The 27,070-nt window shown below is 41.2% G+C and overlaps 1 protein-coding gene across 1 annotated transcript in view; it reads right to left on the bottom strand.

Annotated features, from left to right (window-relative positions):
* helz2a (helicase with zinc finger 2a) overlaps positions 1 to 27,070 on the bottom strand; it is a gene marked incomplete at its 5' end in the record, with an annotated part of 86,210 nt that overhangs the window by 35,720 nt on the left and 23,420 nt on the right. Inside the window, 7 exons of the mRNA XM_043710066.1 lie at positions 3,330 to 3,446; positions 8,204 to 8,348; positions 10,611 to 10,769; positions 11,472 to 11,609; positions 14,434 to 14,519; positions 18,921 to 22,485; positions 26,472 to 26,547. Of these exons, the coding sequence (XP_043566001.1) occupies positions 3,330 to 3,446; positions 8,204 to 8,348; positions 10,611 to 10,769; positions 11,472 to 11,609; positions 14,434 to 14,519; positions 18,921 to 22,485; positions 26,472 to 26,547 (4,286 nt within the window). The remainder of the gene's footprint in view (positions 1 to 3,329; positions 3,447 to 8,203; positions 8,349 to 10,610; positions 10,770 to 11,471; positions 11,610 to 14,433; positions 14,520 to 18,920; positions 22,486 to 26,471; positions 26,548 to 27,070) is intronic.

Here is a 27,070-nt window from a genome sequence, read left to right as displayed (position 1 = left end):
GAGAGTCTACCCCTGCGCATTTAGCACAGGAGTCTCATCTTCAGTATGCAAATAAGGTTGTGACTAGAAATCACTGGAATAAAGGGGAATCCTTGCTATAGGCAGAACAGCTGCCCTGAGATGGAAATGCCAACTGTAGGCCCACACAGCTAATATAGTGTTCTCTCTCATTTAAGTAGATCATAATTGATTTCCACCTTAAATCTATTTGCCTCACACCCATATACTCTATGATTCCTTTAGCTAACAAATATTTGTGAATCTCGGATTTAATAATTTTTATTGACTCAATCTCCACAGATGTTGGCAAGAGTGTTGCAGATGTTCAAGAACAAGAACAAGAACAAGAGAAATACAGCGCAGTACAGGCCCTTTGGCCCTCGATGTTGCGCCGATCCAAGCCCACCTAACCTACACTAGCCCACTATCCTCCATATGCCTATCCAATGCCCGTTTAAATGCCCATAAAGAGGGAGAGTCCACCACTGCTACTGGCAGGGCATTCCATGAACTCATGACTCGCTGAGTAAAGAATCTACCCCTACCATCTGTCCTATACCTACCACTCCTTAATTTAAAGCTATGCCCCCTCGTAATAGCTGACTCCATACGTGGAAAAAGGTTCTCATGGTCAACCCTATCTAAACCCCTAATCATCTTGTACACCTCTATCAAGTCACCCCTAAACCTTCTTTTCTCCAATGAAAACAGCCCCAATTGCCTCAGCCTTTCCTCATACGATCTTCCTACCATACCAAGCAACATCCTAGTAAACCTCCTCTGCACCCGTTCCAGTGCCTCCACATCTTTCCTTTGTATGGCGACCAAAACTGCACACAATACTCCAGATGCGGCCACACCAGAGTCTTATACAACTGCAACATGAAATACAACTGCAACATGTTCACAATGCTGTCTTTGAAAATGTGCTTCTGAAGTTTTGTCTTGAGGGTTTTAGTTCTAATTTTAAGATTGTACATATTGGTTCTGGATGTTTTCGCCAGAGATAGTGAGTTATCTTTCTCCACCCTCAATAACTTGGTTGAATCATCCTTCAAAGCTCATAAACCAAGTTCATGCATGCCCTTTAATCCCTGATGTCATTCTGGTGAATATGAACCATATTCCCCTTTCATTGCGAACATATCTCTTCTGATGAATACCACTTACAAGTAATTTGTTTCTTTATTCGTTTACAGGAAGAGGGTGGGGCTGTGTAGATCAACATTTACTACCCATCCCGAATTGCCCAGAGAGCAGTTAAGAGTCAACCACATTGTTGTGGGTTCGGAGTTATATGTACAGCAGATCAGGTCAGGATGGTAGTTTCCCTCTCTAAAGGATATTAGGGGTTTCCTGACAATTGACAATTGATTCATGGTCATCATCAGATTCTTAATTCAAGATTTTTATTGAAAATGAATTCTGCAAATGGCAGGATTTAAAACGAAGTCTCCAGAATAATATCTGAACTTCTGGATTAACAGTCGAATAATAATACCACAAGATGTCACCTCGCAAATTCAATGGTCCAGAAAGAGTCTGACCAGTGGTCTGGAAAACTGAAACATCACTTCCTGACTTTCAAGCTCCTTGAGATAAAATCTAATTCTCTATTTGCCATTTTAATTACTTCTTGTAATTGTATACCACCTTTTGCTGATTTTTAAAAAATTAATTTCCTATCATTCCTCCACGATTTCTAATCTCTCAACAAACTATTCCAATTAGTTAAAATACATTTCTGCATTCTTCATTACACTTTAACCGCCATAACTTTGCCCAGTTACTTAGTCTGCCTGTTCCCTCACTGTCAGATTGCTATGAAATTCTGGTATGACACACATCATTACATCTAACATGAGACTCAGTTTATAACAAACAATTCTGGAATTGTCTTAAGTACATTCATAAAAACAGTTCTGCTTATCCTAACCAGTGTGGACAATAAAATCTCTTATGGTAACATTATGATTTTTTGGCAGATGGTTCCAAGTTCTCTGTAATTCTACAATACCACCTCATGATCCTGCACTCTCCCATCTGCTCAAAATTTTAACCACTATTTTTCAAAAGCCTGATTGCCTCTACTGAAATCGCTTGATTTTGTCAATGCATTTTGTAAACATAAATGTTGTCCTCTTCCTTTACAATGTTGCTGTCTTTTGTCTGGAAGTCTTGTAGTCCAGAATGTTTCACTGGCAATCATACCCAGCTTGTAGCCAGGTCTCTGAAATGGATACTAATCCTTGAGGTGAATTCGTGTGTTGTGCTCATTTGATTTTTTTTAATGCTACATGTATTTGAACTTTTACTTGAGTAGCATCTCCACCCTGTGGACATGTTTTCTTCTTTAAGGTCAGAATCATCTGCACTTAGCCTATCAGAGCATTTTCAGGTCAGAAATCCAGTTGGCTAATGGATGCGACTTAACCCTCATTTCTAAGCCAGCCACAGCATTCAAAGTTGCCCAAACAGTTCAGTGGGGAGAAAGATGACACAATCAAAGAAAGGATTTCTAATTAAACGGACCATGAGTTACAATATCTCACCAACACATGGATTTCTTTTTTAAGTGACAGCAACTACGGATTGGACAGGAGACCCAGGAAAGCTGCTTACTGTGTCTCTCACTCATAAACTGACAATTCTGCCTTTGCATTGGAGGGACTGCAATGAGGTGAGCTTCCCTGATGAGGGGAGGGGAAAAAAAACAACACATCCAATCAAACAGATGTGTTTGTGAGCTGTGAGGAGCAGGAATGTGTTCCCTTCAATTTGGAAACAGTGCACCAAAGATTGAGGACCTTATGTGGTATGACAGATGAGTGGAGGTAAGACCTTCAGGTAGCAAGCCCATTCTGACCTTCCAGCATTCTACTGCACAGCACTCCTCAGAATACATCTTGCAGCTCCAATCATTCCCCCTCCTCATGCCCCTCATCCACTCTCTCTCCAACCACCTCATCCCCTCACTTGAATAGTCAAGACTCACACTCACCCTCAATCCATTGCCCATGTTTCAGTCACCCTCCACAAATATTATCCTTCTCTCCCATTCTCAAAAAACATAATGAAGGCTCACATCTTTCTGTTTTCTAAACTAATTGGAAAGAAAACAGTAAATAACTTGACTATAGGCAGAGAGCTGAGGGGTACTGGTCATCCAGTGACAGGCACCTTGTCAGCTATCGATAATGCATACCCTCAGCTGCTGATTGAAATGTGTCCACAGAATATTATTGTTTAAAGCAGGCACAAGCTAGCTGTACAAATTATACAGTAAGTTAAAAGTGAGAAAAATACACAGGCAGATTTTTCTGACTTACTCATCTATGTCTTCTTCTGTCACTATTGTTCCACTTTGAATCATTTCATCATATGCTTTTATTTTAGACGCAAAAGGATTAGATGGTTCACGTATTTTGTAATGAAGTGTTATTGGCCTGCAACAAAAACAATGTGCTGCAGTTAATTATTCGTTTTAACTTCAGCCAAAGGCTGTTCCCACACATATAATGTACTAGATTCACAATGGCTATTTCTGTTTAACACCGACACCAACCTCAAGCAAACAAAATAGTTTTTTTAATTGAAAACCTACACACAAGTATTAACTAAAGTGAAGATGAAAGCTGAAAATCATGGGATTGAAGATGCCATAAATCAGACAGGAGAAATTTGTTAATAATCAAGCTAAGTTTAAATGTTATATTCAAGTGTTGGATACATTTAAGGTTTTTGAGTTGGATTGTTCAGCACTTGGAAGTGGAATGAACAATTGTGGAGACTTGGAACTTTAAGCCTGTGTTCTCACAATGTAGGCCTGGATGATGAGAAGGTTAAACAAAATTCTAGCGAGACCTTGGACTGATTAGTTGCAGCTGCACCACACAAGTGCCAGGCAATGACATCTCCAACCAGAGAGAAATCTGACAATTTTACCATTGTTGAATTCTTCAGTATCAACAGTCTAGATATTACCATTGATTAAAAACTGAACTGCATCAGCCACACAAATACTGTAGCCGCAGAAACTAGGAACTTTGTGGCAATTGACTCACCTGACTTCTGAAAGGCTGCGTCCATCTACAAGACACAAGTCAGGAGTGTCATGGAGTACTCTCTGTTTGGTTGGGTGCATCTCCAACAACACGCAAGAAGATTGACACCATTCAGGACAAAGTAGCCCATTCGACTGTGTCCATCCAGCAAGTTCAATTTTGAGTCCATTCACTACCAAAGCACAATGGCAGCAGTGTGTGCCAGGCACAGGATGCACAGCAGGAGCTCACACAGATTCCTTAGACAGCATCTTCCAAACCTACAATGTCTGTCATCTCAAAGGACAAGCGAATCAGATACATGAGAGCACAATCGTATGCAAGCTCCTCACAAAGTCATACATGATCCCAACTTGGGACTATATTGCCACTCCATCACTGCTGTGGAGCAAAATTCTGGAATTCCCTCTCCAGCAGCACAGTGCATGGCAATTGTCCAACAAATCTGCACCACAATACCTTCTCCAGGGCAATTCAGGAGAACTTGGTCAACCTAGTGAGATTGCAGCACTGATCAACCAACTAACCAACTGACTTCCAGTGCCACTTCTATCCCGAGTGCCTGCACATCTTTTCTCTCAGGTAGATTCCCAAGATGCCTTTCTCTGCTAGCAACACTTCCGCAGGAATATCTGAATGTAGTGGGCCCGTGGTCATTCCACACAGTAGAAATGGTTCTCTTCCTTTCATCATCATTGTTTTTGGAGCAATGATGATGAGGTTCATTGCTTCATCATCAGAACTACAGCTGCAGATCTCTTTCTCTACCTTTGTTATTTTTCTTCTCTTCTTATTTACTTCTTCTGCTCCTGATCAACTGCAATTTAACTGGCACACTTCAGCTCAGTTTCCTTCCCTCCCATTTGTGTCATCCCAGACACGAGGGGAATCATTACTCTCACTTCTCCTTGCATACTCAATGAGGTTAGCTCCAAGGAAAATACCAGTGGGTGTCAGTGGTATCACATGGGCAGCTGGGTGCTGGGGGGAATTGTAGGGCACGCAGAAGATCCCTCTCAGTAATTTCTCAATAATTGCAGGAAAATCCAATCATAGATTTTTCTACTAACTTTTTGTGATACTTGTAGATAAAGATGTGAAATACCACTAAATATATTCGCTATGCACCAACCAACAAACCTTGGCTTAAATGGAAATAATCTTCCCTTAAATTTCTGTCAATGCTATTTTAATGTAGTCAGGTATAAGACTGAAACAACCAACATGTACGAATTAAGTGTCCGTGATTGATAAAAGAAAAATACATGATTTACCATCGTCGATCAGTAGTCATAATTGCAGCACGCATGTAAAACAAAAATGCAGCATAATCTTGGCCTTTTGATCAGTTGATCTAGCATGAGACTCTTAGAACTGAATTTTGTTAGGATTACCAAGATAGCCATGGAGGCAAAAGTGTAGGGAGATATGGAAAGATGCGTAACAGCTGGCTCCCTGACACGTTTGCACATTTGAGCATATTTCTATAAATTAAACCAGCAGGTTCAATGATAACCTACTTAGCAGCTACAGAAATTCAGTTAGGGACAGTATGAATCACTTAATTTCAATCTTCCAAGCTGCAAGTGACTTTTAATGACAAGTGGGCCTCCTGTTGTAATAAGAGCCTCAAAATGGATTGGTGGGAAGAGCCAATGGCTACTCAATGTGGTCCCTTAGCAATTTAGTGATGCCCATGGAAGTTTGAATCATGGCATATATGTCACACCACGATGATCTGGATCTTCTGCAGGGTTCAAAATATATCGCTAAACAGGTGGCATTGATCTCAAAAATGGCCAAAAAAAATCTCATGGGAAAATTGAAAAGCAACCAATAAGAAAAAGAAGTTGTTGCCACATGTGGAACTCGAAACTTTTTAAAGGAGCTGCCCCTCCTCACCCCATCTGCTTCTGATAGGCTGACCAATGAACACCAGAAGAGCAAGGGCAGGAGGAAGATAGCGTGAGTGTATAGGAATGGAGAGATGGGGGCTGGGGAGGGAAGCTGGTCTGTGGGGCAAAACAGTGGGAGGGATGCATGCAGGCATTTGCAGGACTAGGCCAGGAATAAGCAAAGCTGCCTGGTTAGGCCAAGGAGTGGGGTGGAGCAAGTTTGCCTGGTGAAGTACAGGGAGTTTTCCAGGTGAGGGTGGTGTTCATGGGGAGTATTTGGGGAAGATTGAGTCTTCAGGCAAGGCCAGGAAGGTGGGGTTGGTGCAGGCCTGCAGGGCAGGATTGGGGGAAATGCAGTTCTGCTGAGTGATCAAGGGTTTAGAATTCGAATTTAGAATTAGAATCCCTACAGTGTGGAAAGAGGCCCTTCGGTCCAACAAGTCCACACCGACCCTCTTAAGAGCGACACTCTGAAGAGCGACCCTCTGAAGAGCAACCCTCCGAAGAGCAACCCACCCAGGCCAATTCCCCTACCCTATATTTACCCCTGATGAATGCATCTAACCTACACATCCCTGAACACTATGGGCAACTTAGCTTGCCCAAATCACCTAACCTACACATCTTTGGATTGTGGGAGGAAACCGGAGCACCCGGGGGTGGAAACCACACAGACTCAGGGAGAATGTGCAAACTCCACACAGACCATTGTCCAGGGCTGGAATCGAACCCAGGTTCCCGGCGCTGTGAGGCAGCAGTGCGAACAACTGAGCCACCGTGCTGCAAAAAAAGGGACAGAGTTGAAGAGATAGAGTCTGCAGGTTGAGGCCATGGGATGGGGAGCAGACAGCTCAGAGGGCATGGTAAATTGGGTGCCTGAAAAGTATAACAAGAAGAAGCCAATGGCTGCAAAGGAGAATACAGGGGATGCATTGTGTGACTGTAAAGGGATGAGGGACAAATCTATCAACAAAAACTGGGACCCAACAAAACTTGAAATCACAGATATAGAATGTCTTTGCAAATGTATTTTTTAAAATGAAGTATGTGTCAGTTATTAATAGAAAACTTCTGTTGCTAACTTTCGGCTGCTGTATTGTGCCAATTTAAATAGTGTGTCTCGGAAAATTTGAGCTTTGCTTGTGTGTTGTGGTTTATGTTTAATGGAGAGTTGATAAATATTGACGATATTAATTCATTCTTTCCACTCAGTCTGTGAATCCAAATATAGACAGCAATGTTACTTGTGTGGCTGCATCTCAATGAATGAAGGTGATAGCGAAAATGATAAAGTAGCACTCCCTGCCACCACTCTGAAAATGAAAAAGAAGCCCTTGAGAAATCTGAAGAGGACCCTCGACAGCAATCATCACCAGATTGTCCCTCTCTCACCTGCATGGACACTGGCTTCCTGGGTACAGCTTCTTTAGAAAAGCAGAGTGAACCTCCAGTCAAAGAAATTCACCACAGTGCCGGACTGTTGAAAGGAAGACTGGATACTGTTTATAGCAGTAGCCACAATGAGGTAAGTTTAAATGTGCAGTTTGAGAGTTAGTGAATTGGTGAGTAGATGAACAAATGAATGGGTTTGATGAGTAGGTGGTGAGGTACATGGGTTGGATTTCAAATCAGTACGATGGTAGATGGGTAGGTTTTAGGGTGGCAGCTAAGTAAGTTGGAAGGACAGAAGGTGGGTAGGGTGGCAAGTGGGTAAGGTGATATATGGGCACAATGGTTAGGTGACAGATGGGTGAATATGTAGCTGCCTCAGAGATTAGTCAGGTGGTTTTGGGGAAGTGGTCAGTTTGTGGGAGCAGTCAAATCTGGTCAGATAGTCAGGAAGTTGGTCATTAGTATGGTCGGGAACAGTAATCAGGAGGGGAGGGTCATGGAGGTAAGGCAAGTGAAGTGATTTCAAGGTCAATATGACAGAATAAGGGTATCAGTTGTATTGTTACCCACATATGTAGGATTATGTGTCTAACATTTCCTGTGTAACTTCAGGTCAGTAAGTTGAAAGTGCCTGAAGTCTCTGGTACGTCCAAGGCAATTTCTACCAATGTTGGTGCATCAGGACTTCCTCAGGGTCCACATGCACATCTTGGGTGTTATGTCTGATCTCCGATGATCTGGAGCCCACAGATCTGGGTCAATATATAATTTCATGTTGTTTTATTGTGTTAAAAAAAGCCCAGTAAACAACTTCTAATTAACTTATACTATATTTGCAAAAGAAATAGCCACCTCAGGTTAGGTTTCGGTTTTCCTTCCCGAACTGACTTCTTCGAGATCATCAGTTGGCTCCCAGGATATGGAAAATCCACCATTTCCATCTGCTCACTGTAAACACGGAGTGGTTTCAGATACTTCTGCAGCTTCAACAGGTATTCTACAAAGCAGATATGGGTATAGAAAAGTAGTGTTTTACAAGCATATTCAAGACACTGTCCACACTGATACGTATCCTCTCTGTATAAAGCCTGTATCTTACCATTATGAAATAACTAAGTGTAATCTCAGCTCTGACCCTACTGGGGAATGTTGTCATCACAATTACCATTAAGTCGTATATACTGTCAGCTTCTGCTTTGGTTGTCTCTGCATCACAGACTGACATTCATATTCTGCCAACTTCTTTTTTCATTATGAAAGTAGTAGTAAACAATGAACAGATAATCTGATTTGTCATCTTGATTGAGGGTTAGATATTTGCCAAAATATGAAGGATGACTCTCCTGCTCTTCTTCAAAGCTCATCCAAAAAGCAGAAAGAAGTTTCTCATAGCTTTCTCTCTGAAATAGAAGTTAGGGGGTTTACACCATACTACAGATTTAGAACTTAATCAAGGCTGTTGCTTGAGTGTGGTATGGAGGAGGAGCTATACTGCTGGAACTGGTGGCTTTCAGATTAACTGGTTATAAAGGCTCCATCTGGCAGCTCAGGCGAATGTACAAGATTGCATGACACTCTCAAAGAACTAATGCAATTCTTCTAGTACAGTTAGTTCTTACATAACATGATGGTTGAATTCTTGTGCATCCCTGCATTCTAGAAAAATCGTGCTTTAGCAACAGCGGTTAAAGTGTTTGTGAACACGCGTTTTAAAAGTTTAGAAACACTGCCCCCAGATCATCAATCACGTTACAGCGAATTCGTATTGATGAAACGCCGTTATAACAGAACAACCTGTATTCGAGCCAACACATCTTTGTAAACCAATGGAATATTAGAACTTATTCACTTTGTTATGATGGGATCCAGTTCTTTCACAACCAGACTGCTACATTAAAGTAATCCATTGTTTAGTACATTGCTTTTAGGCAACTTGACGATATGATAAGGTGAAATATAAAACTTTCTTTACATCGACAATCTTACTAAAACATGTTCTAACAATACAAGTTATAGGAAATGAAAACATTGTTCTAATATTTTAAGCAGTGCATTTCTGGAACATATCTGGAGTCTGATAAGAAGATCTTATGTGGAATACATATGTAGAATCCTTGGACACAGTCACACGGTATGAAAAACATATTTTAAAAATGTTATTGATATCCTTCATCCTCAGAAGTACAAAAAAAACTCAAATGCTCATAAAAGCAATGAACAAGGTTATTTCAACAATAGCAAATACAGCTGGCAGTGGAGTAAAATAAATTCTGATACCTCTTTTTACAGTTGCTGAATTCTGCAACTAATTGTTATCTGCAGCACTATATTAGGTTTTGTGCACATGCACATACGCATGTATGTATACATGTATACTCTAAAAACTACTTGAGAGTAATTCATTTTAATATAATTTTAGTAGTTTCTGACAGAGACCGCTCAAAATACTGGGGCTGATCTAGTTGTTTATGTCTGTGTGAATTAACCTGCAAAAGCATACATGGTTTGGATAGTAATATTTTCAGAATGCCTGTAAGTTATGATTAAATGTCTGGGTTAGTCTCAATGAAATGATGAATGATCAAATGTGCAAGTCAATGGCTGACAGGCTGAGAGGCTGAACAGCCTCAAAATGTCATGGGAACACCTCAGAGAGTTTGTTCAGTGTCTTCACATTCTATGCATTTGGCAGCTTGACCACATCTAATTGCAGCACTCAAGTGGCCGTGATTAGACCAAACTACCTCTGCAAGCATTTTGTCAACATCCTACGCATAAAAGTTCTGGAGGACAGCAGCAACAGCCACCCCTTGGCAACAAAGACCTGAGCACTGTGAATGCGCCCAGTCATCCAATCCTCTCACCAAAATTTCAATTGATAGAACCTGTCTACATGGCCCCGGTGACCTTAACTTTGCCTATCTTCCAAGACACCTTTTCCCTTCTATCACAGCTATAGCTCTAACTATCACTAGTGGTGACTTGCCTGAAGCTGCTGAGATACTGTTCCTCTGGCTGGGCCAATAGTTATTATAAAAAGACTACCAATCTTAACCAGATGATGGTCCTGGCGGCAACAAAATAAGCACCACAAGAAGGCCTCCCTAAGTTCCAGCACTACTCACATAACGGTTGCTTCTCACTTTAAGATTTGGTGGGGGGACTTCTGTCATCCCTGTAAACTTCACCCCACTGAGTAAATGAATGAGAGTATAAACATGAGTCAATTCAAGAGATCTGAGTTTGATTGAAACATTACCAGCAACAACATTGACAGACTTGTTTGAAGGTCCACAGTAAAGTATACATCTTTTATCTCTGTCTTCCTTGTCCAATGGATAGTTTTGGTTGTTATAATCGTAATTCATTCTGTGGAACCAATAGACGATGTGAACTCCGACCACCGTTTTTCCTGTTCCTACAATTTAAGGTTACTAGTGTGAATAAATAATGGATCCATCATTCACTGTTCAACGCATAACACAACAGAATAAAATCAAGGATGTGTATTTAGCACTGAACACTTGTCATTTTCTTCTTGATACTGCATTTAGTTCTTACTTATAATAAGGCAAAATCTTTATTGTTAAGGAGAAGAAGTACTTCCTTTAAAATAAAAGTGTCCCATATTAATATGAAAATTCTTGTTTATACAGTGGATAACATGGTATATACCACTGATAAGTAAATTTCCACTCACCCATTAAGGCATCAGTAGTATTGATTCCTCCTCTCTATGCCACAGGTAGGTATTTCTATATTATTTTCTTTTCCAATTTTCCCTCCTTTTTTCCTTCACACTATAATCCACAGACGGTAGTGGATTTCTGCTACATCACCCAAACTTTTTGTTCTTGAATGTTAAGTGTATAATTATTTTGACTTTAGAAATCTGTCCATACAATTAATAACTGTGCAACCTAACAGGGCAGGTACATGAACTAAGGACTATAATTTGTGTAAAGGATAAACACATTTAAAACCTAGCAGTTTTTTACAATTTCCAAGTGATTTTATGTAGTCTCTGTGGTTACAAGTGCGATCTATTCATAGCTTTTGTTTCTCATCCAAAATATTTGTACATTCACATTTTTTATTCAAGTTCTTGGTCTCTTCTTACCTGGTGGTCCTTGAATGAGAGCAAAAGGGCTCCTAAGAGCTCGTTGAACTGCTTGTATTTGGCTTCTATTGAGGTCTTCAAATTCAGGAAGGGAATAGTTGGTCTGTTTCAATACATTTGATGGTAATTCGGAGTTATCTGTTTAAAAGTGTGTCATGGATTAATGAATGCTAATGGAAGAAATTTAATAAAAGTAAAAATAAATGTCTAGGAATGCTCTCAAAAGAGAATATTATTCATTACAAATAGTCCTCCACATATTGTCGATGTTTCTCCTCATCACAGAATCACAGAAGCAGGAGTAGGTCCTTTGGCCTCTGCATTACCTAATGCCAAGCTCCTGCTTTTTCTCCATATCCTTGCACATTATTTCGAGCTAAATAATCACCCAATGCCCTCTTGAAGGCCTAGGAAAGACTGAAAGATTTTGGCCACTCTCACTTTCTCCAACATTCCTGGTTACATCTCAGTCCCTGGCCCTTGTCAACTTTAAATGCCAACAGTCTATCCAACACTTTTTACTCATCAATTTACAACTCATCTAATGACAGAATTTTGTCCTCTGTCACCATGGCCTGGGTAGCATCTCCACCTTTCATAAAGACAGATGTAAAGTATTTATTTAACACGGTAGCCATGCCAGCTGCCTCCACATGTAAATCCACTCTTAGGTCTCTGATTGGAGATATTCTTCCCCTGCCCACTGTTTTACTATTCGTATGCATATTGAAGACTTTGGGACACCCATTTTTATGTTGGCTACCGGTCCTTTCTCACATTTTCTCTCTGCCTTCCTTACTTGTTATTTTTTAACATCTCTTCTGATCTTTATGCATATCTTTTGGTTCTCAATTGTATTATTTTCCTGACACCTGTCTTAAATAAACTTTTTCTTCTTTTGAGTGGGACTAGTATGGCATTGGCATGAAGCAGGAGATTCATTTCAAAAATCTCTTCATATTCATTGAAGAAACAAGCATATCATTCAGTCAGATTTAGAAAGTAAAGTTGATCAGAGGGAGATCAAACATGCAAAGTCAACACCTTGCTCTTGCCTTCTGTAACTTTATCTAGTTCTATATAATACTCACCACATCTTTAGTATGGGCCCCTTGGCATTCCTGGGTTCCTGATGCCTGCAGTGAAACTAGAAGTAACAGATTCTGCTGGTGCCATCAGCAACAAGCAGTTGGAAGCCTCTGATTGGCCAGCAGGACTTTTATCACTGGGACACTTAATAATGGGAAAGGTCCAATAATGTCCAACTCGGTGCCTGAAGGACACTTGATTGCATCAAGCCTCCACAGTGTAATTAACGGGGATTTCCTACTAGTTCTCTGACCAGTGAAATCTCACCCAATTCAACACACGCCCTGAAAGTGGGTACTTCAAATATTGCACATGTTTAATGTTGATCAGAAAATGACCTGTCTGTAAATTCATACAACACAAAACATTAATTTATGAATTTGTACAGTACAATCTCGAAGCACTAGCTGACTTAAATCAACCAATATTTGCCAACTGATTGATACATTAATGAATTTAAATCAAATCATTAGTGGAACAGTTTCAGTCCGTTAATGTATTCAGGGACATAATGCAGGGGCTACAATTTTGGTTGGTTCTGGTTCCTGCACCAATTTTTCCCCATTTCTTTGTTCATCCACTCTAAATATGACCCATTCCAGCTGAAGGGGTGTGATGGCGAGAGGAAGTCTCAAACCACAAATTCCTTAATTCCATTAACCCAACAACCAATTCACCAGGTTGAATCAGACAAAGTGATACTCAGCCTGGAAATTGTGGGACACAGCTAGGAGCCAGATCTGGATCCTAGCATGGACCTGAAGCAAAAACCTTTAATGGCTCCTCATTGTCCACCCTTTGCTAAAGTATTCTTCTGTGCTGGTGCCTCCCCAGTAACTGCCCAATGCTGTATTCTCCAAAGGCCTCCCAAAATTCTGATCAGTGCACATGGTGCGCCAGTGTAACTTTCCTTCGATCCCAGAAACTTTGGTAGGCTTTCAAGTAGGTGTTCACAACACTTATAGCTTTTGGTGCCACAGTGACTAAATGAATTAGAATGTGGTATGAGAAAATCACAAACGAATTAAAAATATAACATAAGTAATGAAAGTGTAGTATATGCAAAACACCACAGCTCCAACAGACTCCAAGACCATGAGAATACATAATAAGTATAGCATTCCACCAAATGTTTATAAATGATCCAAAATGTTGCATTGCTCTAAATAGATGAAGACTATTCAATATAACAGCTGCAAAACCTTAGTGGAGTTCTAACACTATAACAGGAGACCAGCAAAAACGACCAAGAAATAAGAAAGACCCACTTGCTTCCTGGGATGCAGATCCTCCAGGGCCAGGTCTGAACAGAAGGTCCCTACGTCAGTGTACAATTGTAGCCTGGTATACTCAGTGAGATGAAACAGCTTGGCCCTCAAGTGGGTGGAAGTAAATTCCACTGAGCCTCCAAGTAAGTGCCCAGGATACCAAAGAAAGATACATTTTTTTTTTTCTCTAATACACCTCAAGCACCAGGGGAGAAAAAGTGTCCTCTCACTGACATTGTAACCTTAGCATGGTCAATATTCGCATGATCTCAGCTAACCACAAGGATATTATCCCAAGTATATCAGACATGAACAGTTTTTCATTGACCATATAATCTCAAGTTACACTGAAGTATAAGAGTACAAAAGACAGTTCAGCATTCAATGACTCTCACAAGAAAAATGCAGCATTTTTCTAGTCTTGCATATTTGTAATGTATTATCATATACTGTTTACAAATGACTGGTTAATTGATTGCAGAAATGTCACAACAGCTGTGAACAAGTTAATAGAAACACCTCTTCAAATTTCTCATATTACCAATGAATATAATCAAGGCTTATATTTGGAATAAATGTACAATTAAATTTGATGTTTCTCTTACTTGTGAGAGGTATGTGTCGACCCAATGCTATATTCTGTGCAAGCTGTGAAGAATTCGGAAGATTCTGAATAGCACGCTCTTTCCGTCTGAAAATTTCAAACAGAAGTTATAAGGATTGTGAGTCTAGCAATCACACAAGTCTGGAGTAGAGAATGGGTCGAGAGTGTGGAAAAGCGCAGCAGGTCAGGCAGCATAAAGGAGCAGGAGAATCGACGTTTTGGGCATAAGCCCTTCATCAGGAATGAGGTTTGTGAAAAACTGATGAAATCCACTTTGGTCCCATTGGTTCCAGAGTCCCAAGTGGAATATGAGGTATTCCCCCAGGCATCAGGTGGTAAGGGTTTGCAAATGGAGGAGGCCCAGTACCTGCATGTCCATGACAGAGTGGGAGGGGGAGTTGAAGTGTTCAGCCACGGGGCAGTGGGATTGGTTGGTGCAGCTGTCCCAGAGATGTTCTCTGAAACGATCTGCAAGTAGGCGTCCTGTCTCCCCGATGTAGAGGAGATCACATCAGGTGCCACAGGATACAGTAGATGACACTGGTGGAAGTACAGGTAGAATTTTGTCAGATGTGGAAGGAACCTTGGAGGCTTTGGATATAGGTGAGAGGGGAGGTGTGGGCGCACGTTTTGCACTTTCTGCAGTGGTAGGGGAAGGTGCCGGGTGTGGGGTGTGGGCTGGTGGGAGAAGGGAGTTGCGGAGGGAATGGTCTCTCTGGAATGCTGATGGGGGTGGGGAGGGAAATTTATCTTGTGGTGGGGTCTGTTTGTAGATAGCAGAAGTGGTGGAGGATGATGCAATGTTTATGGAGGTCGGTGGGGTGGAAGGTGAGGACTGGAGGGGTTCTTTCCTTTTGTGTTGGGATGGGTGGGGTTCAAGGGCGGAGGTGCGGGAAGTGGAGGAGATGTGCTGGAGGGCATCTTGGGAGGAGAAATTGCGCTCTTTGAAGAAGGAGGTCATCTGGGATGTTCTATGGTGGAATTAGTTATCCTGGGAATAGATGTGGCAGAGGCAGAGAAATTGAGAATAAGAGCTGGCGTTTTTACAGGAGGTAGAGTGGGAGGAGGTGTAGTCCAGGTCGCTGTGGGAGTCAGTGGGCTTGTAGTAGATGTCTGTGGTTAGTCAGTTGCCGGAAATTGAGATGGAGAAGTTCAGGAAGGGAGGGAGGTGTCCAGGGTGAACCTGCGCCCACAGTACCACCCCCCCCACATCCATCCAAGGCCCCAAGGATCCTTCTACATGTGACAGAATTTACCTGCACCTCCAAAAATTTCATCTACTGTATCCATTGCACCCGATGTGGTCTCCTCTACATCGGGAAGATAGGATGCCAACTTTCGGATTGTTTCAGAGAATATCTCTGGGACACCCGCATCAACCAACCCCACCAGCCCATGGCTGAACACTTCAACTCCCCCTCCACCTCTGCCATAAACATGCAGGTCCTGGGTCTCTTCCATCACCAAACCCTTACCACCTGATGTCTGGAGGACGAACATCTCATATTCCGCCTCGAGACCCAGCAACCACATTAGATCAACGTGGCTTTCACTAGTTTCCACATTTCCCCTCCCGCCATATTATCCTCGTTTGAAGCCTCCAACTTAGCACTGCCCTCTTGACCTGTCCATCACCTTTCCCATCTATCCTCTCCACCCTCCTCTCTGACCAATCACCTTCTCCCCCACCTTCATCTACATATTGCATTCTCAGTTACCTTACCCCCAGCCCCACTCCCCTCCCATTTATCTTTCAGCCCCCCTGGTCCACAAGCCTCATTCCCGAAGAAGAGCTTATGCCCGAAACGTTGATTCTCCTGCTCCTCGGATGCTGCCTGACCTGCTGTGTTTTTCCAGCAACACACTCTCGACTCTGATGTCCAGTATCTGCAGTCCTCACTTTCTCCTCCCTAAAGAAGATAATGAGGTAACCTCAGCATTGTCTTTTTACAGATGCAAGCTAACCTCTGGTGTATTTCTGCGCTTCCTGTTTTTATTTCAAAGCAAGCTTTCAGTTTCCTAGCTCTAACACTCTTTCTCAAAACCTCGCCTCACCTTTCCACCCACAAGATGCTCCTTAAACCACTCTGACCAAAGTTTTAATCAACTGTCATCACACTCATGTGGCCGAATGTGAATACTGTTAAAACACTCTCCTGTGAAACACTTGCAGATGTTTTCTAATATTTAGGGCACTGCATAAACACAAGTCCACAATCGTTTTGAGGGCTTTTCCAGCAGGAGCATGAATCAGTAGTTCAGGATAATATGCCACAATTTATGCAATATAAAGACATACCCTTTCCTGGGTGGAACATGATACTATGGAAAATATGGAAGCGTTTGTATAAAATCTAGCTTCAGACATTTTTTTAATGGATCTAGATTCAATGGTATAATCAAAAAATATTCCACTGGAATTCCAAAAAGATTGCAAAAAGTAACCTGCAGTCAACCTTGAAAGGAACTATTAAAGAGACAGAATTTGGAAGTGTTACAAGAGCAAGAGCCCTCTGACTACTGGCACATGATCATTATGTGTCTATTTTTGGAATAATTCATCAATGTGAATCTGATAAATCAATTTCTCTTTCTGCATTGTTTGTCCAGGTGTACCTGACCTCCTCTGCTTTGCTCTCCTCCTCATTCTCAGTCGCTTGTTGCTCATAATCAAGCAATTCCATTGTAATCCCTTGATCCTTTGAGTTAATTGACAGCAAACAACACACAGAACTAATTCTGCTAACTCACTATATCTACTTTTTCTAACAGTCCTGAGCAGTTCAAACATCAAATGCTATAAGTGCCTACGAAAGCAGTGAAGCTAGGAAGCTGAAAGCTCACAGTGAAATGAAAACAGGAAGTGCAGAAATACTCCAGAGGTTAGTGTGCTTTACTGTAATTATGTTGGGTTTGGAGTTGATAACGATGTCTCATGAGGTACAATTGTAAACCATAACCAAGTTCACTCAATTAAATCATCTCCATCTCTGAAAACTTAAGAAAGAAAAAAAACGGGGATGCAATACAAACATTGCAAGTGTCTGGAAATATTTACAGGTCAGCTTTTCACACAGCAAATGTACAGCTTTCGTCCAGTATTAAGTTACAAGGTGATTCTGTGATATGTTGGATTTTCTCAGTCTGACGTGGGAAAAACCAACTGGACCTATATGTGGAAATCCACCCTAGTCCCATCTCCAGCTACTTATGGCAGGCACAGAAAAAAGGGTAAGTTAAAATGCTGCACACATGCAGTATTCCCAATCTTGCTGGCATGATTGTGGATGTGGACATGTTAAACCTTTCACAATTTTGATGGAGTCAGGTGGTTGATGAAGTTGATGAGGTCCATACCAGCACTGAGGTGTAAAGTACCTGGGACACTCTGGTTTTGGAACCTTTTGATTGATTAATTCAAATGCCAATATATAATTCTGCATGATAAGCTAAACACATTTTAGGATGCTAGGATGTTACTCTAAATAGAAAAGAGACCATTAAATTGTCAAGCATTTCTAAAGTGGAAAAGGGGTCAAATATATTAGAATACTTCCTTAGAGCGGAGCATGCGGTGGCTCTGTGGTTTGAATTGCTGCCTCACAGCACCAGAGATGTGAGTTCGATTGCAGCCTCAGGCAACTGTCTATGTAGAGTTTGCACATTCTCCCTGTTTCCTCCAGATGCTCTGTTTTCCGCCACAGTCCAAAGATGTGCAGGTTAGGTGGATTGCCCCTTACTGTCCAGGGATTAGGTTAGATTCCCTTCAGAATGGAAACAGGCCCTTCGGCCAACAAGTCCATACCGATCCTCCGAAAAATAATCCACCCAGACCCATTTCTTACCTTACTTTTACTCCTGACTAATGCACCTAACACTATGGGCAATTTAGCATGGCCAATTCACCTGACCTGCAAATCTTTGGATATCCTTGCGAGGTGGATTAGCCATGGGAACTGTCGGGATAGAGGGTTAGGGTGGGGGAATTGGGTCGCTCTTCAGAGGGTTGGTGTGGATTCGTTGGGTCGAATGGCTGCTTCCATACTATCTGGATTCTATACATTATCTAATAGATAAAATGTTCTCTGCATTGAACTGTCATATATATATTTGACTGGCGATTGTTCCGTGTGATTTAGTCTTTTTTATTGATTGACAACTTAAAGATATCTGTTACCTGCTTTATGCTTGAACAGATGGCCAAGCATCTGTTATATATTTTGCTCTGAATGCATTGTTGACACAGTCCTGCAATATAACCTGATTATGCATGCTTGACTAAATTCCAAACACAACCAATGGATTTAGCTCAGTAGAGAATGTATATACAAACTTTACTCTGTATTGCAAACCAGTTGTCCAGCCAATTGAGCGAGCTGACATCTACCACCACCCCCTCCCCCACACCAAATGTTCTAATCCTACAAACTTTCACAACACTGGACAAAAAAAAATCATTTAATCATGGTTGACAGCTATAGTACTTACAGATCAGGAAGTAGTTTGGGAATAATCTCCACCACAAACTTTGTCTCCTTCTGGAATATTTCATTTGGGATCATATCCATGGTGGTTTTGTACACAGAAAAGTTTGTCTTATTGTAGGTCTCTCTGTCAGGTTTGGGACCATCATTTTGGAACTCTTCAGTCACAGCATGTGCTACCCAAATGTAATTGTCAGGGTCAATGTTCAACTCTGAGGTGTTTTCTGATATGTGAAGGGCTTTAAAACTTAGATGAAGAGCCTCATCATTTCCGGTCAGATTCCTTTCTGGTTTCTTTTTCAAGCCTCTACACCGGATACACAGATAGCAATTAGTCAGGGCACTTCCAAGGTGCCAGTTTTTACAAAATTCTTTAGGAATACAGAATGTGCCCTGAAGCTTCCCAACATGTGTATTCTCCCTCTTCCAAGTTATTTTAACATCATAGATGACTATAACTTCATTCTCGCAAACAGAACTTGATGCAGATTCCATTGCGCACAATGGTCCCCAGATTCTTTGGTATTCCTTTGCACTATTATAGGTCTTTTGAGGCGACTTGGAGGCATATTCTGAGAAGCATATAATGGGATTTTCTGCATGTTCAATGCAAATCTCAAAGGCTGGAGTTATACTCAACAATTGCACAGCTGGCACCAAAAAACCATTCTTTATATCTGTGCTCAGTTGCAACTGCAATGCATCACCATTTTTCACCTCCAGGGAAATGTGTACATAATGTGAAACCGAAGAAATTTGACACTTGCTTACATCTATCTTGCCAAAGTGCCCTTGCTTGCCATTGGATTTGACACCTTCACTGTTCTCCAGGAGAAGGGCAGCCACTTCAGAAAATCTTTCCAACCTGACCGCTTGCACAACTTGCTGCCAAGTGTTAGCATTAATAGTGCAGACATGTGGGTTGCAAAATGGTGCAGGTGGAAGAATAGAATTTCTTGTTGTTTCTAAGCAGTAGATTCGTTTCCTCCATGTTAACTTCATTGTTTTTGTGCTCTCATCATAGGCAGGTTGATCCACCAGTTGCAGAGTTCTGTAATTTATATCAAGGAGCTCTGATAGGGCATTATACTTCAAAGGGAATATGACCTTGAAGCATCTGGTTAACGATTCAACTTCAACAGCGAATACCAGCTTTTGTACCACTTGACTTCTAAGCTGTGTTGCAAAGTGGAGGCATTGAGCCTTTTTTTCATAATTTGAAGCCGTTCTATTCTTTCTGTTGAAATCCATACATAGGTTGTCAATTTCCTGTTTGCTGTATGGAAGATCTGCTTCCCCGCATAGGACCATGGCAAGGAGACGTTGGATAATAATGTCCAGATATCGGCGAATGGGTGAAGTGGCCCAGGTATAGGATTCAAGTTGCAGAGAGTAATGTCCTTGCCTTGACAGAGCTGTTGAGCTGGAACGGACAAAGAAGGATTTGTGCATAAGTTTTCTCAGTTCCATTGTTACTGGTGCAAGATTTGGGTGGATATCATCTGTTGCAATGAAATCTGCCAACCTGTGAATGTCATTATCCTTAGCTGCTTTTATCAGGCTACTCCACAAAGAGGACAGGATCTGGAATTTCTCACAAGGTGGAGATTGAACATTTGGCGTGATGCCCAAGTGATGGGAGAGATGAATAGAAAGGGAAATCAGGTTTTTGTGCGTATTTTCAAGCTTGGCCAGCTGCTGAGATGCAGGAGACCCCTGGCATCTCAATGGTGTCACACTCACTGTTTTTGTTTTGTTGGTCAAGAATTCAGCAACAAAGCTATTCATCATTATCATTAATTCTTCAATCATCTGCTGGGATTTTCTATTTCCTAGGCGTCTCTCTTCATCTGCCTGATCATAATAGCAATCGTCCTGAAGTCGACATTTTCTGTGAACTCTGGAGAAGTGAAAAGCTGTTGCAATTGAATCTTCCAAAGTGTCAAATCTCAATTCACTTCCACTAAAGCAGTTGAGGATATCCTCTGCTTTATCATAGGAAAGTTTCCTATCTGATTGAATGACAGAAAGTGAAAAGTTTGCTTTAACAACTTTGTCTGTACTCTTTTGCACAACAACAAACAGAGAGATGACCTTGCGTGGTTTTTCTGGTAGCAGGCTGCAGACTTCTTCACTGAGCTTTGGTGGGAGCATATGAATTGGATCTCTGCCAGGCGGATAATGAGTAACTCCACGCTTGAGCGCCTCACGGTCTAAGCAACTACCTCTTGGCACAAAGCTTGCTACATCTGCAATGTGAATCCCAATTTCATAATTGTCACCTAACTCTCTCACACTAATTGCATCATCAAGATCTGTGGAACTCATATGATCCACAGTGAACGTTAAATACTTCCGGCAGTCCTTTCGATTTCCCTCCAAAATATTATTAGTCTGGCTATATTTTGCTATCTCTTTCAGAATTTCTTTTGGATAGCTGTCATGAATTTGATATTCCAAGTTCAGTATTTCCATTCCTGTTTCCATTGTTACCGCTGCAGGAAGCATTTTAGTTACAATTCCCAGTGGCAAGTAAAAGCAGCTTCGCCAGCATAGCAGTTCAACTACAAAGAAATAATTCCTCCTTATTTCTTCAGTAAGACATATAATTTGCGTTGTCACAATTTTGTCTTTTTTGCGTTTGCGAATAGGGATTTTGTTACGAGACTTTTTATCCACTGGTGGTGTGTAGAGTTTTGTAACACATTTATTGATAGGGATCATTACATGCGAATCATATTCATCAACTGTGCAGATGAAGATTCTTGGTAAATCGCCTGCTTTCAATACTCCAACCACTTTTCCGCTTAGATTAGTATTATCAACTTGGCCTGAATCATGATCCAGAATTTCAACTAAAACTTGATCACCAGGAAATGAATGTCCACAGTTAAGTCGACCTTTTATCTTAATGTGTATAGACTGAGGATCATCAAGGGTGACAGCATAGCCTTTGTAAAATTTTTCCATGATTATCTCACATCGCTTATACTTTGAAGGCTGAGTTAATAGCAGTGTCTGCAGCACATGTAAAGGATAATCTGTGTACTGTGCATTTTTCCTCTTCTGTAAGGACTGAATGGCTCCTGCTGGAATTTGATTATTGATGTTCTCCTCTGGTTCTATTTCATCTGCCACAACAATATCCATCAATCCTTCTTCTGTCACTGTTAAAGTCACATTCTTGCTCTCATCTAAAAGTTCTTGCAGTATTGGATCGACATCTTTATCTGAGTAACAAGAATCATTGTCATTTTCATCTTCTGCCTTACAAGCCCAGTTCTCAGTGTCAATAACGGCCTGTTTAATTTGCTCCATTGTGAGGTCCTCTGGGTAAATGCCTTGATTGTCAATACACTCCTGAATATAATTTTTCCAAATTTTGCTGCAGTTTCCAACAGAGCAAAGAGCCACAGCGTCACCCACAACAATCACAAGAGACTGGGCTCGTGTCATCGCCGTGTTCAAAACCCTAGACTGATTGAAAAACTCCAAATTAGCACTCTTTGAAGAAGTGCAGCTTTCACAAGTATGTACTGTAGAGATGATCATCACTCTGAACTGTTTTCCTAGTTAAAAGAAAGAACAAACAAAAATTATCCCATGTGAAGCTACAATTGTTGCAAATATGTATCAAGTATTTCTCTTATTTATTCACAGGATGAGGGCATTTCTGGCTCAGCCAGCATTTCTTGGCAAAGTATTCAAGCGTTGACATAATCTATTATTAAGATGTGTCGTAGAATTCAGGTACAAAGTTAAAAATCAAACAACATTTGTGACAACCACGTGATGAAGGAGCAGCACTCCGAAAGCTAGTGCTTCCAAATAAACCTGTTAGACTATAACCTGGTGTTGTGTTATTTTTAACTTTATACACCCCAGTCCAACACCAGCTCGTCCAAATAAAGAATTCAGGTAAGATGTTAGAAAGTTCCCACAAATATCTCTATTAAAAGTCAGAATGCACAAGCCTTCTTGAAAAAGGTGAAGTGTAGGTCTCTCCAACTCTCCAGTAGATAGCTGAGCTCCTCCCGATACAATCCCTCACGCCCCTCTTCTGTTGCCTCTGTGAGATTCCATGAATTCTCTTGGGAGAAAAATAATTCTGTTTCTTTTTACTTTCTCTGTCTGACTCTTTTATATATTCCCCTTAGTTCCATCTGTATCTTACAACCTTTTATTTTGCTTCACGTACATGAATAATCTGATTATTTTTATTATTCACCTAAGTGTTATGAACCAGACCAAAACCCCTCAAAATATTAAGAAGCTTGCCGACACCCTAACTTTCTCTTATTTTAAAGGCAAGTGCCAGGCATTGCATTCTGGTGCAAATCAATTGGCCAAACTATCAGGCTTGAAGCAAAACACACTTTGTTCAAACACTATAATTAAAGTGCAACAAAAGAAATAAGAAATCGGAAGCATTTAACTCTACCGGAAACTGAACAGAATTATGGATCAACTACTAAACAGGAACTTTTCCAATATAATAACATCCCATAAACACACCCTTGGCCAAGGCAAATTCAGTAAAATAGATAGTCTCACATTCAATTCTAGCAGCAGGAAGAGAACCCCAGCTTTTAACTGTAACAGAGAAAGGAAACATAGCTTCCACATTCAGCTTGGCAACTGTTACTGAAAAACTAAAACTCCTGGCTCTGTAAGAGCTTGACCCCATTCATTCAGGCTGCTTCTATCATTCCAACTTTAATAAAAACCCTAAGGCCTCACAAATTGTTTACTTTATTAGCTCTCAGTAAATTGCTCAGCATCTCCCTCTCAATCTTTCTTCATAGTAAAAATTAGGACAAAATATACTTCTTGAAGCCATATCAACACACTTGGAACAAGGGCATCGCTGGTTGGCCTGCATTTATTCCAATTCCTAATTGCGCTTGAGAAGGTGGTGGTAATGTACCTTCTTGAACCACTGCAGTCCACATGCCTTTATTGAGGGAATTCCAGCAACAATGAAAGAAAGGCGATACGTTTCCAACTCAGGATAAGTGGCTTGATGGGAAACTTGCAGTTGGTGATGTTCCTATCTATCTGCTGCTCTGATCCTTCTAAATGGAAATGGTCATGGGTTTGGAAGATGGTGTCTAAGAATCTTTCGTGAATTTCTGCAATGCATCTTGTAAATAGTGCACACAGTTACTACTGAGCATCAGTGGAGGAGGGATTGGATGCTTGTGGATATGGTGCCAATCGAGTGGGCTGCTCTATCCTGAATGGTGTCAAGCTTCTCGAGTGTTATTGAAGCTGCACCAATTCTAGCAAGTGTATTCCATCATACTGTGCACTTGTGCCTTGTAGATGGTGGACAGGCTTTGGGAGTAAGGAGTTGAGTTATGCTCCACAGTATTCCTAGTCTCTGACCTGCTCTTGTAGCCTCTATGTTTATGTGGCAAGTCCAATTGAGTTTCTGATCCATGGGAACCCTCAGGATGTTGATGCTGGAGGATTCAGTAATGGTAACACCATTGAATGTCAAAGGGTAATGGTAAAGTTTTTGGTGATGGTCATATCCTGACATTTGTGTGGCACAAACATTACTTGCCACCTGACAGCCCAAGCCTGGATATTGTCCAGATCTTGTTGCAATTGAACATGAACTGCTTCAGTGTCTGAGGATTCGCAAAAGGTGCTGAACATTATGCAATCATTGGCAAATTTCCTCACTTCTGACATTACAATGGAGGGAAGGACATTGATGAAGCAGCTGACGGTGGTTGGGCTTTGGACACTATCCTGAGGAACTTCTGAAGCAATGTGCTGAAGCTGAGATGACTCACCTCCTACAATCACAATCACTCTGTCTTTTGTGCACAGGACGTATTTAGGCAGCAATGTCCTGGAGCTGAGATGACTGAGCTCCTACAATCACAAACATCCTGCCTTTTGTGTACGGGGCGTACTTAGGTAATTTTTCACATTGTCAGTCAGTATACTGGAAAAGCTTGGAAAAGGGAGCTGCAAGTCCTAGAGCAGAAGCTTTCAGGACTATTGCTGAAATGTTGTCAGGGCCCACAGCCTTTACGGTATTCAGTGCCTGCAACATTTCTTGTTATCATGTGGCGCAAATCGCATTGGCTGAAGATTGGTGCCCTTCATTTACTTCGTTGATGAGATGGCACAGTTCTGTAATGATGCTTTAATCTAATTCATTGAAAACCCTTGCTGTCAATTGCCCATTGTCAATTGCCTCAGGTACCTTAGATTTCTAATGCAGAGTGGCTCAAAGAAACAGCTGAGAGGCAGAAAAGCTGCAGATGCTGGAAACCAAGGTAGACAATCAGGAGGTTAGAAGAATACAGCAAGCCAGGTAGTATCAGGAGTTGGAGAAGTCAACATTTCGGATGTAAACCTTCTTCAGGAGTCAAGAAGGGTTACACCCAAAACATTTGGGGTGGCCCGGTGGCTCAGTGGTTAGCACTGCTGCCTCACAGCACCAGAGTGCTAGGTTCGATTCTAGCCTCGGGTGACCATTTGTGTGGAGTTTGCACATTCTCCAGCAAGCCAGGTAGTATCAGGAGTTGGAGAAGTCAACATTTCGGATGTAAACCTTCTTCAGGAGTCAAGAAGGGTTACACCCAAAACATTTGGGGTGGCCCAGTGGCTCAGTGGTTAGCACTGCTGCCTCACAGCACCAGAGTGCCAGGTTCGATTCTAGCCTCGGGTGACCATTTGTGTGGAGTTTGCACATTCTCCCCCTCTCTGCGTGGGTTTCCTCCAGGTGCTCTGGTTTCCTCCCACAGTTACAAAGATGTGCAGGTTAGGTGAATTGGCCATGGTAAATTACCCATAGTGTTAGGTGCATCATTCAGAGGGAAATGGGTCTGGGTGGATTGCTCTTAGGAGGATCATTGTGGGCTGGTTGGGAATCTAATCATTAACTTCTCCACCTCATAGAAATAAGTGCAAGACAGCTAGAGATCTCTGCTGACAAGCACACAGAAAAAGTCTTTCAGCAACTGTAAATAAGGGGAACAGTGAAGGTCATTCTTTTATGGCTGAGAACAAAATCTGAGCCATTGCATTTGCTGCTGTGGATTCATTGTATATGTCGGCCAAGGTCCTACAGAAAAATGGCTTCCTGCCATTTTGAAGGGAAGTATCCATAAGGTTCTGTCGCAGATTCTTACAGCTGACATTCTCTCCCAATTAATAAATGTTGGAAAGTTCTTTTTTCAAAATTTGAACTCTCATTGGGATAGAATTTGACATGTACACTTTTAAACATCCAGTGACTGAGAACATTGCATCGTGTTTTGTTTTACGTTTCAAGTATCTTCAAAAGCAATTTCTTAAATGTGAGCTTTTTTACTTATATACGCAGACCTCAACTGAAAATGAATGTAAAAAGGGATAACATGCTGTCTATGCATTTTCACAAATTTTTATAACCTTTTCGAACCAAACCAGGGTTATTTTGAACTCATTATAAATGGGAATGGTTTCTCAACAGGAGACAGAAAACGCAATATCAACTTGAAAGCCATGTTAAAAACTTTCTAATAGTTCAATCAGTTATAAATTTGCCTACCTTGAATATTGAAAACATTCTCGACAGTTACTGTTGAATATCCACATTGCCTGAGTCTGTGCCTCAAGCACTGAACCTAAATTAAACAAAAATGATTACCATATGTGCAATTAATGTTTTTTTTTTGTTTCTTGACTGAAATAAAATAAGTCTTCCTAAGTAAACTGAAAATTTGAGTTTGCAAAGCAAGAAGTGCATCCCTCACCTTCCTCATTAACATTGGGCCCTCTACTTTTTGCCATTTACATAAATGATTTGGATGCGAGCATAAGAGATACAGTTAGTAAGTTTGCAGATGACACCAAAATTGGAGGTGTAGTGGACAGCGAAGAGGGTTACCTCAGATTACAACAGGATCTGGACCAGGTGGGCCAATGGGCTGAGAAGTGGCAGATGGAGTTTAATTCAGATAAATGCGAGGTGCTGCATTTTGGGAAAGCAAATCTAAGCAGGACTTACACGCTTAATGGTAAGGTCCTAGGAAGTGTTGTTGAACAAAGAGACCTTGGAGTGCAGTTTCATAGCTCCGTGAAAGTGGAGTCGCAGGTAGATAGGATAGTGAAGAAGGCGTTTGGTATGCTTTCCTTTATTGGTCAGAG

Source organism: Chiloscyllium plagiosum, chromosome 20, assembly GCF_004010195.1.
Source record: "Chiloscyllium plagiosum isolate BGI_BamShark_2017 chromosome 20, ASM401019v2, whole genome shotgun sequence".
Lineage (NCBI taxonomy): Eukaryota > Metazoa > Chordata > Chondrichthyes > Orectolobiformes > Hemiscylliidae > Chiloscyllium > Chiloscyllium plagiosum.
This window is presented reverse-complemented; position numbering and strand designations above follow the sequence as displayed.